Source organism: Oncorhynchus gorbuscha, linkage group LG03 (genome assembly GCF_021184085.1).
Source record: "Oncorhynchus gorbuscha isolate QuinsamMale2020 ecotype Even-year linkage group LG03, OgorEven_v1.0, whole genome shotgun sequence".
NCBI lineage: Eukaryota > Metazoa > Chordata > Actinopteri > Salmoniformes > Salmonidae > Oncorhynchus > Oncorhynchus gorbuscha.
The window spans coordinates 11,323,695-11,337,412 of record NC_060175.1 but is presented as its reverse complement, the minus strand read 5'-3'; the positions used below and the strand labels follow the sequence as shown (position 1 = coordinate 11,337,412).

The 13,718-nt window shown below is 43.0% G+C and overlaps 2 protein-coding genes across 3 annotated transcripts; one reads left to right on the top strand and one right to left on the bottom strand.

Moving 5' to 3' along the window:
- Nucleotides 1-2,965: 2,965 nt before the first annotated feature.
- Nucleotides 2,966-5,008, bottom strand: LOC124025795 (translation machinery-associated protein 7-like). The gene is made up of 4 exons (XM_046339125.1): nucleotides 4,855-5,008; nucleotides 4,346-4,401; nucleotides 4,095-4,182; nucleotides 2,966-3,643 (listed from the first exon to the last, which is right to left on the bottom strand). The coding sequence occupies exons 1-4, from the start codon at nucleotides 4,868-4,870 to the stop codon at nucleotides 3,609-3,611; spliced, it is 195 nt and encodes a 64-aa protein (XP_046195081.1). The 5' UTR covers nucleotides 4,871-5,008; the 3' UTR covers nucleotides 2,966-3,608.
- Nucleotides 5,009-10,541: 5,533 nt separating this feature from the next.
- Nucleotides 10,542-13,491, top strand: LOC124025735 (mitochondrial potassium channel-like). Of its 2 annotated transcripts, none has more exons than XM_046339073.1 (4): nucleotides 10,542-10,705; nucleotides 11,257-11,659; nucleotides 12,022-12,186; nucleotides 12,419-13,491. In XM_046339073.1, the coding sequence occupies exons 2-4, from the start codon at nucleotides 11,318-11,320 to the stop codon at nucleotides 13,223-13,225; spliced, it is 1,314 nt and encodes a 437-aa protein (XP_046195029.1). In that variant the 5' UTR covers nucleotides 10,542-10,705; nucleotides 11,257-11,317; the 3' UTR covers nucleotides 13,226-13,491. The 2 variants fall into 2 exon arrangements, with proteins under 2 accessions (XP_046195029.1, XP_046195035.1); XM_046339079.1 differs by lacking the exon at nucleotides 10,542-10,705 and adding an exon at nucleotides 10,793-11,062.
- The last annotated feature ends 227 nt before the right edge of the window (nucleotides 13,492-13,718 follow it).

The window sequence follows — 13,718 nt, the reverse complement described above, 5'->3', positions numbered from 1 at the left end:
GTTACAAACCAGAACAGCAATCGACATGGCATGGTGACGTTAGGGAAAGGCATGGTGACGTTAGGGAAAGGCATGGTGACGTTAGGGAAAGGCATGGTGGCGTTAGGGAAAGGCATGGTGACGTTAGGGAAAGGCATGGTGACGTTAGGGAAAGGCATGGTGGCGTTAGGGAAAGGCATGGTGGCGTTAGGGAAAGGCATGGTGGCGTTAGGGAAAGGCATGGTGGCGTTAGGGAAAGGCATGGTGACGTTAGGGAAAGGCATGGTGGCGTTAGGGAAAGGCATGGTGATGTTAGGGAAAGGCATGGTGACGTTAGGGAAAGGCATGGTGACGTTAGGGAAAGGCATGGTGACGTTAGGGAAAGGCATGGTGACGTTAGGGAAAGGCATGGTGGCGTTAGGGAAAGGCAAGGTGGCGTTAGGGAAAGGCACGGTGGCGTTAGGGAAAGGCACGGTGACGTTAGGGAAAGGCACGGTGACGTTAGGGAAAGGCACGGTGACGTTAGGGAAAGGCACGGTGATTAGGGAAAGGCACGGTGACGTTAGGGAAAGGCACGGTGACGTTAGGGAAAGGCACGGTGACGTTAGGGAAAGGCACGGTGACGTTAGGGAAAGGCACGGTGACGTTAGGGAAAGGCACGGTGACGTTAGGGAAAGGCACGGTGACGTTAGGGAAAGGCACGGTGACGTTAGGGAAAGGCACGGTGGCGTTAGGGAAAAGGCACGGTGGCGTTAGGGAAAGGCACGGTGGCGTTAGGGAAAGGCACGGTGACGTTAGGGGTGAAGGGAAAGGCACGGTGACGTTAGGGAAAGGCACGGTGACGTTAGGGAAAGGCACGGTGACGTTAGGGAAAGGCACGGTGACGTTAGGGAAAGGCACGGTGACGTTAGGGAAAGGCACGGTGGCGTTAGGGAAAGGCAAGGTGGCGTTAGGGAAAGGCACGGTGACGTTAGGGAAAGGCACGGTGGCGTTAGAAAGGCACGGTGACGTTAGGGAAAGGCACGGTGACGTTAGGGAAAGGCATGGTGACGTTAGGGAAAGGCATGGTGGCGTTAGGGAAAGGCATGGTGACGTTAGGGAAAGGCATGGTGACGTTAGAGAAAGGCATGGTGACGTTAGGGAAAGGAATGGTGACGTTAGGGAAAGGCATGGTGGCGTTAGGGAAAGGCATGGTGACGTTAGGGAAAGGCATGGTGACGTTAGGGAAAGGCATGGTGACGTTAGGGAAAGGCATGGTGACGTTAGGGAAAGGCATGGTGGCGTTAGGGAAAGGCATGGTGACGTTAGGGAAAGGCATGGTGACGCTAGGGAAAGGCATGGTGGCGTTAGGGAAAGGCATGGTGACGTTAGGGAAAGGCATGGTGAAGTTAGGGAAAGGCATGGTGGCGTTAGGGAAAGGCATGGTGGCGTTAGGGAAAGGCATGCGTAGCCGGGTGATTATACCCGTCCAGTGCGTGGCTTCAGGCAGCTAGCGGCACGGGGCTAGCAGGCTAACAGAAAGGCCTTCGAGGGATGACGCCACGGAGGGAAGTCATACAGCTACAGATCAAGTTGAGTCACGAGTTATAGACGCTCAAATCGAAGTTGAGTGTCAAGTGTTTTTTATTTTTGCCAAGTCATGTCTCAAGTAGAACAATTTGTGACTAGAGTAGTACTTCAGTCCAAGTAATGTGACTCGAGTCCACATCTTTGTTATTTGCTAAATCAAATTGCATTTGGATGGATCTTAATTATAGCTCTCCGGTTTCCCCTTACCAGTGTTGAGACATTTTAAAGCAGAGAATGCAAGGCTCCCTGGCGAAAAGAAACCCCCTGTTAGTCTAGGTTTAATATAATTAATATGAACAAGTACAAGGCTGCTGCTGTTTGACAGTTTTCATTCTCCCTAGGGCCATGCATTTTTTGCCAGAATTTCTTTAAAACCATGTGCCCTGTTTTGAAAATATCTATACAGCTAAGTGGAAGGTAGCCCAGTGATTAAGAGTGTTGGGCCAGTAACCGTAAGGAAAGCAGGCTTTCATCAAGGATCTCTCTGTACTTTTCTCCGTTCATCTTTTCCTCAATCTTGACTAATCTCCCAGTCCCTGCCACTGAGGAGTGGCTTCCATCTGGCCACTCTACCATAAAGGTCTGATTGGTGGAGTGCTGCAGAGATGGTTGTCCTTCTGGAAGGTTCTCCCATCTTCACAGAGGAACTCTAGAGCTCTATCAGAGTGACCATCGGGTTCTTGGTCCCCTCCCTAACCAAGGCCCATCTCCACCGATTGCCCAGTTTGCCAGCTCTTGGAAAGGTCTTAGTGGTTCCAAACTTATTTTCCATTTAAGAATGATGGAGGCCACTGTGTTCTTGGAGACCTTAAATGCTGCAGAATTTTTTTTTGGTATCCTTCCCCAGATCTGTGCCACTAAACAATCCTGTATTGTTTATCCTTCAACCTAATGACATGTACTATCAAACGTGGGACCTTATATAGACAGGTGTGTGCCTTTCCAAATCATGTCCAATCAATTGAATTTACCACAGGTGGACAATCAAGTTGTAGAAACATCAAGGGTGATCAGTGCAACCAGGATGCACCTGAGCTCAATTTTAAGTCTCATAAATGGTCTGAATACTTATGTAAAGTGTTTATTTGTAACACACTTGCAAAAGAAAGTCTAACAATCAGTTTTTGCTTCATCATTATGGGTTAGAGGCAATTTTGATCAATTTTAGGATAAGGTTAACGTAACAAAATGTGGGAAACAAATCAAGGGCTCTGAATACTTTCCAAATGCACTAGATGAAATGAACTTGTTAGTAGCCTACATTGACAACCCGTCTATAGAAATACAGTACATGTCAAAGTTGAGCCGTCTGGCTCATGTCTCAACCTCTAACTACTCTGCTGCATTAGGCCCTGAAGGTGAGCGACCATTACCCTGTGGAGGTAGAGCTGAAAAGGAAAACACCAACAGAACAGAGTAAGCAGCATCATTGATCTTTATTCTGAATCTCCCAAACTTTCCTCTTAAAGAAAATTGTCAAAACGGGGTATTAAACACAGAACAAAACAGCAACATCTTTACAAATATCACTCCACACATACACAAAAAAAAACTATGCAGAAGTATGACTAATTTTCAGGCTCTGCGACTGGGAAATAGAACCCTGTACATGGACAGGACAGAGTGAGTGAAGAGGTGATGGAGAAGAATCCTTATCCAACCAGAGAAGCTGAATTTAGAGAAACTGGTGCCGAAGATGCAGATGGTCAACCTTGGGAAAAGTTACATTGAACTTACCACAATACTAGTCATATTAGTACTGTATGCGTGTTTAGTGTAGCTAATGGTCTAATACTGATGTGTTTCTTGACAGAATCTCAATATAGATTGAGTGAAAATCCTGCAGTCGTCACAATAGTTTATTTCAGAACTTTCTTGACAAGAACACATTGGAAATGATTCAAAAGGGTCATTACATGTTCTTCCTCTTTCTACAATGGACCCAAATGAAACATAATGGGGGGGGGGGGGGGGGGGGGGGGGGGGGGGTTAGCAGGTGTTGATTTTGACAGGGGGCTGCGATTCAGCAACAAATGAGTACATGGTCTTCAAATGTATAATCACTTCTTTCCAGACTTCTTGATTCCTCCACCAGCTGAAACAAAAAAGGAAAATCAAGAGAATGAGAAAACCATGCAAAATATGCTCAACTTTTTCTAGAAAACTTAAGTAGACAGAGGGACTACTAAAACAGCTGTGGCAAGCAGAGTACATTGAATGACAGGGCAAGAAAATCCAGAAAGCTAAACACTGCCACCTAGTGACATCAGAATCACTAGAGCCATTGTCCTCAGCTCAGCGTTGACTTGCAATGCTTTTTCTTTGGGCTAATGGGCGTTATCCGCTGCAGTATAAAACAGTTACAAACACAAGGCAAGATCAAATAATACTCTGCATATGTGGAATCAGTGTATGGGTTGTTGGGTAGATTTGATGTGAATTGAAAGTCCACCTTTTAATTACTTTTGGCTGTTCAGTAAATCAGAAACACTTAAGAATCCAGATTAGATTCGGATCGTCAACAAAAACAAATAAATGATTGTTACTTAATGGTCCCTTTCCTGCTGCTTTCGTCTTCAACGCATCCAAGGCTTTCTGGTCTTCTTTCTGCTTCTGTTTGAAGGCCATTTCATCCTGGATTTGACATAAAGCAAATGTGATAAGGATTACAATGGAAATACACTAAGGCTGCTATTTAATTCCATACATTTAGAAAAAAAACAGTGTTCCCTCATTAGAATAGTTTATTACACGATATAGGCTACATATAACATCGTGCAAACAATGACAAACTCACGTCATCCATCTCCTTAGTCGCTTTCTTGGCAGCTTTTAAGGGCTTCTTTTTACCACCTATGAGACAAGAACATATCCCATTCAATCAATATGAATCAATGTATCGTGAATGAATGAATGAATACCGCATAAGCGCGTCACACACAGAAGCCTTCGGGAGGTAGGAAGCTTGCCTGCTAAACTGCTCATGACATGCGGGATTGTTCCACACTTTACACAGCTAACCATCTAGAATAACTTTGATATATGCATTACCTAGGAGCAGTTAGTAAGATGCTTTGAGCAAACAGCAAATGCTATCACAGTTTTAAAAGATTCAGCTTTCTAGCCTAAATTAGTAGTAAGGCTAGTAGTAAAAGCCTTAGTAGTAAAGGCGCGCCAGCTATTCCAGCTAGCTAGATACATACATTTACGTTGCATGGGTTGCTAACCATCTAGTAGCGTCATTATTACTTTTCACCTTAATATAAATATCGAGGTGCATGTCAAATATGTAAATGTGAATCTCACCTTCTCTTCCGGACATATTTGCGAGTGTTTCAATAAAATCTAAATAAAACAACTGAGCTAGCGTGTCCGCAGTTGCTTTCTATCAGAGAGGAAGAGGCTAAGCGAGAAATTCTACTCCGCCAAAAGTCTGTCCACGAAAATAAGCTTCTTCTTCTCCTTCTTCTTCTTCTTCTTCGTCTTCGTCTTCTTCCTCTTCTGGTTTATTGGCGAACTACACGCAAAAGAGTGTATTGTCGCCATCAACTGGACGGGGGTGAAAAACTTCACCAAAGAAAAGTAATTCCAGTATCGGGAAAATATAATGACCAAAAATCCACACAAACAACGAAAAAAAATATTAACAGTACCAGTCAAAGGTTTAGACATACCTACTCATTCCAGGGTTGTTCTTTGTCTTTGGTCCTTCTGTAGCTCAGTTGGTAGAGCATGGCGCTTGTAACGCCAGGGTAGTGGGTTCGATTCCCGGGACCACCCATACGTAGAATGTATGCACACATGACTGTAAGTCGCTTTGGATAAAAGCGTCTGCTAAATGGCATATATTATTATTATTTTACTATTTTCTACATTTTATAATAATAGTGAAGACATAAAAACTATGAAATAACACATTTGGAATCATGTAGTAACCAAAAAAGTGTTAAACAAATCTAAATATACTTTATATTTGAGATTCTTAAAAGTAGCCACCATTTGCCTTGATGACAGCTTTTCACACTCTTGGCATTCTCCAGCCTTTTGAAATGCATTTCAATTAACAGGTGTGCCTTGTTAAAAGTACATTCATGGAATTAATTTCCTTCTTAATAGATCAGTTATGTTGTGACAAGGTAAGGGTGGTAAAATACAAAGTCCATATTATGGCAAGAACAGCACAAATAAGCAAAGAGAAATGACAGTCCATCATTACTTTAAGACATGAAGGTCAGTCAATCTGGAAAATTAAGAACTTTGAAAGTTTGTTCAAGTGCAGTTGCAAAAACCATCAAGCACTATGATGAAACTGGTTCTCATGAGGACCGCCACAGGAAAGGAAGACCCACAGCTACCTCTGCTGCTGAGGATAAATTCATTAGAGTTAACAGCACCTCAGATTGCAGTTCAAATAAATAAAGTAACAGACACACCTCCAACATCAACTGTTCAGAGGAGACTGAGTGAATCAGGCCATCATGGTCGAATTGCTGCAAAGAAACCACTTCTAAAGGACACCAATAATAAGAAGAGACTTGCTTGGGCCAAGAAACACGAGCAATGGACATTAGACCGGTGGAAATCTGTCCTTTGGTCTGACGAGTCCAAATTTGAGATTTTTGGGTTCAAGATGCAGAATAGGTGAACAGATGATCTCTGCATGTGTGGAGGAGGTGTGATGGTGGGGAGGTGCTTTGCTGGTGACACTGTCTGTGATTTATTTAGAATTCAAGGCACACTTAACCAGCATGGCTACCACAGCCTTCTGCAGCGACCATCCCATCTGGTTTACACTTAGTGGGACTATCATTTGTTGTTCAACAGGACAATGACCCAACACAGCTCCAGGTTGTGTGATGGCTATTTGACCAAGAAGGAGAGTGATGGAGTGCTGCTTCAGATGACTTGGCCTCCACAATCACCCGACCTCAACCCAATTAAGCTGGTTTGGGATGAGTTGGACCTCAGAGTGAAGGAAAAGCTGCCAACAAGTGCTCAGCATATGTGGGAACTCCTTCAAGACTGTTGGAAAAGCATTCCAGGTGAAGCTGGTTGAGAAAATGCCAAGAGTTTGCGAAACTGTCATCAAGGTAAAGGGTGGCTACTTTGAAGAATCTCAAATATAAAATATATTTGGAATTGTTCAACACTTTTTTGGTTACTACAAGATTCCATATGTGTTATTTCATAGTTTTGATGTCTTCACTAGTATTCTACAATGTTGAAAATAGTAAAAAAAATAAAGAAAAACCCTTGAATGAGTAGGTATTCTAAAACGTTTGACTGGTACTGTACATATATATATATATATATATATATATATATATATATATATATATATATATATATATATATATATATATATATATATACATATCTACTGAACAAAAATATAAACGCAACATTGAACAATTTCAAAGCTTTTACTGAGTTACAGTCCATAGAAGGAAATCATTAAATGTAAATTCATTCATTAGGCCCTAATCTATGGATTCCACCTGACTGTCACCTACTTCTCCGGGCACCAAAATAAGTGAGGAATGTTTGTATGGATGTTTGTATGGAGGTCAATGTGTCAAATTTGTTTAAAAAAAGTGTAATTGCTAATTTGCCACCTAAGGCTTATTTGATTTTATAGAAGTTTCATGATAGTTAGTTAGGTTGTTATAATTGCACTGATATAAGTGGAGTCACATGGCATTTCAGAAAAATTAACAACATTGGGTGCGTTCGTAAATTCGCTCTGGCTGTCTACTCCGATTTCAGAGCATTCTCGTCTGAGTGTGCCAGAGCGCAGAACAACTGATGAATTGACAAACGCTCAACAACCATTGAATATGGCCGGTGTCAGTAAACATCAGCAAAAAAATGTAATTCAATTGTTGCCAGCAGCACAGTTACAGTCACCAACGCTCTGGATAACATGAACACTGCCTAAGCAGCTCTACCAGGGCAAGTAAAATGGTCAGTGAGGTTCTCTCATTGAAGTCTGCAAGTTAGCTTTGGTACTTGACTGCTATTGTGAGGTCAGAATGATTGCATCAACCCTACTCCTTGGCCAGAGCACCCAGTGTGCTTTCGACTCTGTCAATCACCATATTCTTATCGGCAGACTCAGTAGCCTCGGTTTTTCGGATGACTGCCTTGCCTGGTTCACCAATTACTTTGCAGACAGAGTTCAGTGTGTCAAATCGGAGGGCATGTTGTCCGGTCCTCTGGCAGTCTCTATGGGGGTGCCACAGGGTTAAATTCTCGGGCCGACTCTTTTCTCTGTATATATCAATGATGTTGCTCTTTCTGCGGGTGATTCCCTGATCCACCTCTACGCAGACGACACCATTGTATACACTTTCGGCCCGTCATTGGACACTGTGCTATCTAACCTCCAATCGAGCTTCAATGCCATACAACACTCCTTCCGTGGCCTCCAACTGCTCTTAAACGCTAGTAAAACCAAATGCATGCTTTTCAACCGATCGCTGCCTGCACCCGCATGCCCGACTAGCATCACCACACTGGATGGCTCCGACCTTGAATATGTGGACACCTATAAGTACCTAGGTGTTTGGCTAGACTGCAAACTCTCCTTCCAGACCCATATCAAACATCTCCAATCGAAAGTCAAATCAAGAATCGGCTTTCTATTCCGCAACAAAGCCTCCTTCACTCACGCTGCCAAGCTTACTCTGACTATCCTACCGATCCTCGACTTCGGCGACGTCATCTACAAAATTGCTTCCAACACTCTACTCAGCAAACTGGATGCAGTTTATCACAGTGCCATCCGTTTTGTCACTAAAGCACCTTATACTACCCACCACTGCGACTTGTATGCTCTAGTCGGCTGGCCCTCGCTACATATTCGTCGCCAGACCCACTGGCTTCAGGTCATCTACAAGGCCATGCTAGGCAAAGCTCCGCCTTATCTCAGCTCACTGGTCACGATGGCAACACCCATCCGTAGCATGCGCTCCAGCAGGTGTATCTCATGATCATCCCTAAAGCCAACACCTCATTCGGCCGCCTTTCGTTCCAGTACTCTGCTGCCTGTGACTGGAACGAATTGCAAAAATCGCTGAAGTTGGAGACTTTTATCTCCCTCACCAACTTCAAACATCAGCTAGCTGAGCAGCTAACCGATCGCTGCAGCTGTACATAATCTATTGGTAAATAGCACACCCATTTTCACCTACCTCATCCCCACAGTTTTTATTTATTTACTTTTCTGCTCTTTTGCACACCAATATCTCTACCTGTACATGATCATTTATCACTCCAGTGTTCATCTGCAATATTGTAATTATTCGCCTACCTCCTCATGCCTTTTGCACACATTGTATATAGACTCCCCTTTTTTCTTCTGTGTTATTGACTTGTTAATTGTTTACTCCATGTGTAACTCTGTGTTGTCTGTTCACACTGCTATGCTTTATCTTGGCCAGGTCGCAGTTGCAATTGAGAACCTGTTCTCAACTAGCCTACCTGGTTAAATAAAGGTGAAATAAAAAAAATAAAAAAAAAAAAACTGAACGCTCCGAGAGCGAAGCGCTCTGAATTTACAAACTGACAATGCTCTGAATTTATGAACCCCAGAGCACATCCTGGCACTCCAGATTGAATTTACAAACACACTCTTTATATCAGAGTTATGACTGTTACTATGGAGATAAATAGAATACCATTTTTTAAATTTAACTAGGCAAGTCAGTTAAGAACAAATTCTTATTTACAATGACGGCCTACCCCGGCCAATTGTGTGCCCCAATGGAACTCTCAATCACAGCCAGATGTGATACAGCCTGGATTCAAACCAGGGACTGTAGTGACGTCTCTTGTGCTGAGATGCAGTGTCTTAGACCGCTGTGCCACTCCTCATGGATATAACCTGTTATAGTGTGGACATTGCCAATGAGGGCATCCACCATTTTAAAGGAGTTAACTGGCTGGTGATTCCTGAGTTGGGAGCAATCTGCCAATGAAGAAAAATAAGATGGACTGCTTTAAAATTGAGATAGCCTCAATGACGCTGCCCATGCTGTCATAGACACTATAATGGCACAGATATAGTCGCTCTGGATAAGAGCGTCTGCTAAATGACTTAAATGTAAATGTGATATAAAGATGAGTCCTAGCTATATCTATCTCGTTGGCCTGTTGTTCGCATGTTTATTTACTCTCTCATTGGCTAGAATGGTCCCACCTGATCTGGTCTCTTCCTGCATGCTTTACATCAGAGAGGAAGAGGCCCAACTCGTTGGGAAATCTGTCTCCCTCCAGCAGGTGGCTATTTTCGTTTGTTTCGCTCACCAAGCATGGGGTTTTCAAACGGAGGTCAATGAGAGAGTGACGAATTTGGTCAACCAAAAATGAATGGCTTATTTGCTATGTGAGGTTTATTTGATCGAATAGAAGTTTCATAATGCTTAAATTGTTATGACTGTACTGATATAAGTAGGACACGTAAACATTCCGGAAACTTTGAGAAAACAACACTTTATATTGGAGTTGTCTCGAGATTGCAATGCATACTCATAAAATAGGGCTCCCGAGTGGCGCAGCAGTCTAAAGCACTGCATCTCAGTGCAAGAGGCTTCACTACAGACACCCTGGTTCGATAGCAAGCTGTATTTACAACCGGCTGTGATTGGGCGGCGCATAATTAGCCCAGCGTCGTCCGGGTTTGGCTGGTGTAGGCTGTCATTGTAAATTAGAGTTTGTTCTTAACTGATTTGCCTGCCTAGATAAATGAAGATATACAGGCTGTTGACGTCAGCAACCCTCATCAAATATTTTTAAAAAATATGACAAAAATTAGATGTATCCACTAATCCAAAGAAAGAATAGGCGGGAGCTAGACAGACGTTTTGTGGACAACGAATACCACTGTTAGGGCAGAGACGTGTATCTTGTCAGTATATCCATAATCTTTGCTTACATATTTGAGAACGCGTATTTTCTTTGTCAGAGCGGTCACTTGACTATCTTGGCAATATATTAGACAATCGTTGTTTCTAATCCGCGCTGTTAGGACCTTACTTCCACTCTAAACCGGATGCAGAATGTTTGTGATGTGCCTGATCATAAACATTTTATGATAAAATTACTCTCTACGTTTTGTAGCCAGCGGATAATTTGCTAATTTACTTGAAGACAACCGGTACGTGATTATTCTTATTATGTACAAAAAAATAAAAAATAAATCAGAGAGCAGTAGCCAGGATTAAAACATGATGTGTATTTAGCCCTGGGTTGCCTAAAGCAAGTTTGAAAACTCAGCTGCTAGCTAGGTAGCTACGCTGGCTAGGCCGCTATCTATGGTAATTCATTGGGCGTCTAAACCACTGCATCATGGATGACATCCAAAATGGCCATAGATTTTCAATGAATCCATTAACACCAGCGTTGTAGAGGTCAACCGAGCTTCTGCAGTGCTGCAGAAATGTAGATATTATCCTCCAGATAGCCCAGCATATTTGAAGCAGAGGTGATACAGGAAATGCCAGGGGGATACAAAGTACAGTAACTAAGATAGATCTTCTAAAACGCCACTATCTCTAGCGAACTAGACTGTAAAGTTATTAACTAGAGTTATTCAATCATTTTGACAGCTACTTCGAAACATTGATAAACATTCATTGATACCTCAAACATCAACAGGCTTTGACTACTGTACTGTCTTGTTTATTATTTTTGTTTTTTTGTACACAGGTGGCAGCTCCAATGTCTTGTGCTTTAGCATCATAGTGAATATAACCGACTGGCTTCTCAAATGAGGTACAGAGGTAAACAGCTCCTACCATGGTGCCATGGAACATCCTGTCTCTACCGTTTCCACATCACTGGCACGGTTAGAGGGACAGTGTCTTTCAGCAGGGCCTACAGCACACAACAACAACCGCTGCCATCTTCAAAAGATGACGGAGCAGACAAACCTGTTGTTCCTATTCAAGAACGTGCTGTGGCTACAATACAGAATCTGACTGACTTGGGGAAGCAGTGGGGACAGAAGTCTATGAGCACTGCCTCAAACACAGTTAACTACTGGTGGGAGAGGTACGAGGAGTTTGTCGGCCTGAATGAAGTCCGAGATGCTCAGTCTCAAGTCACAGAGGTAAGTCTGTATGGAAGGCAAGTCAGGAAACTGAAGGTTGTGGTATTTTTCTCTAACAGTATCTCGCTATTTCATCACTTGAGGCTTAGTTTTTCCTGACCACATGACCTTACAAGAGGGAAACTCTGGGTCCTGTGTATAGGTGTTGTCTGGAGACCTATAACTAGTGCCCAGAGTTCTTCCTGCTCAGGTCAAGTAGTCAGGGAAACTCCCGTTTCTATTTCTCACACAGTTTCCTAAACTTGTAATCTGAACAGCTCAAGACCCATAGCCTATAACTAAGGTCTATATCTAAGGCCTCAGAGGTTTTTCCCAGTCAGATCATATACTTTCCCTAAATTTCTAATCATCTGTGTATTTAGGCAGAGAGGGCCTTCATGGTGGCCAGAGGCATGGTGCGTGAGGCCCATTGCAGTCTGGAGGCCCTACAGGTCAAGCTGAAGGAGGTGAGGGACCGACTGGACCGGGTCTCCCGAGAGGAGGCCCACTACCTTGAGCTGGCCACACTGGAGCACAAGCTGCTGCAGGTAATACTGTCAAGAGACATAATCAGATGTACAATCCATTGGTGAATATGAATGTATATTTTTGCTGTCACATTGCCCAATCCCATGAAAATACACACACACACACAGACGCACACACACAATGTCAGCTGCAAAGCAGTTTGTTGTGCTTGAGTTGAAGAGACTCACATTGACGACTTTAATTGTTGTATACATTTTTAATAAAGAAAATAAGACATTCTCACTTTTGTAGGAGGAGCGTCGCCTGAGGACAGCCTACGAGAATGCAGAGGGTGCAGAACGAGAGAAGTTTGCCTTATTCTCAGCTGGTGTGCGTGAGAGCCACGAAAAAGAGCGGACTCGGGCGGAGCGCACAAAGAATTGGTCTGTGATAGGCTCAGTGCTCGGAGCTTTGATAGGGGTCATGGGCTCAACCTATATCAACAGAGTACGCCTACAGGAGCTGAAGACCTTACTACTGGAGGCTCAGAAAGGACCTGTTAGTCTACAGGAGGCTATAAAAGTCCAGGCCGGTATGCATAAGTCTCAACAACAGGAGCTGAGAGGCCTTATAGACACTCTGAGGGTTACTCTTCAGCATAGAGCAGCTCGGGTGATAGCTGAGCAGGATGTGAAGAAGCCAGTGGCTGTTCGGGTTCCGGAACCCATCATGGTTCCACCCCAGCCTTCTCCGAGTGCCTCCGAGGCAGTTCTGAAAGAGATATTGCTCTATAGTCAGAAAGCACAGAATCTTCTAGAAGGCATCCAGCCACAGCTAGGTCAGCTTGAACAGAGTGTTGGGAAGGTGGATTCAGAACTTCTGGCCGTTCAACACTTGATTGAGACTTATCATAGGGAAGAAAAGCCGTCAGTAGTTATAAGTCAGCAAGATTCCCAGATGTTTGTTTGCGACACTAAGAGCGTCATGCAAGGTCTTGACCAGACGGAGAGAAGACTCGAGGCCTCAATAAGCCAGACTACCATGTACAACACTGTTCTGGCTTATGGTGCGCTTGCTGTCACTGTTCCTGCGCTGTATATCCTCTTTAGAGGTGTTTGACTAATGTTATGTACTGTAAGAGTGATATTAATCTTACAGGGTCCATCTTGATTTACAATGAAATAATTACATATTAATATTGTGATTGCTGTTTATGTTTTTACTACAGGCAAAATGAATCATGCATTGATGTTAAATCAATACTGTATATATTGAGTGTGAAGCTAAAATAATTTGGTTGCATTATCTAGATAAAAAGCAAATGTAATACATTGTAAAATATTTGAATTAGAGTACTGTCTATTAAAATGTAATACATTGTCAAATATTTTGTCATCTTTTTAATGTAAATGGATCTGAACATTAGTGCAGAAATAATGTATAATTCCTGTAAAAAATGACTGTAATATGTCATGTGTATTTCACAAAGAAAAGATGGCCAATATGTGAGAACACGGCACAATTCTGTTTCTCACGTCTTCAGTAAAACAACTGATAATCAGCCACCCGGCTTTCTGAGGGAAACAAATCGAGCGCATCCTAAGTATCCTGC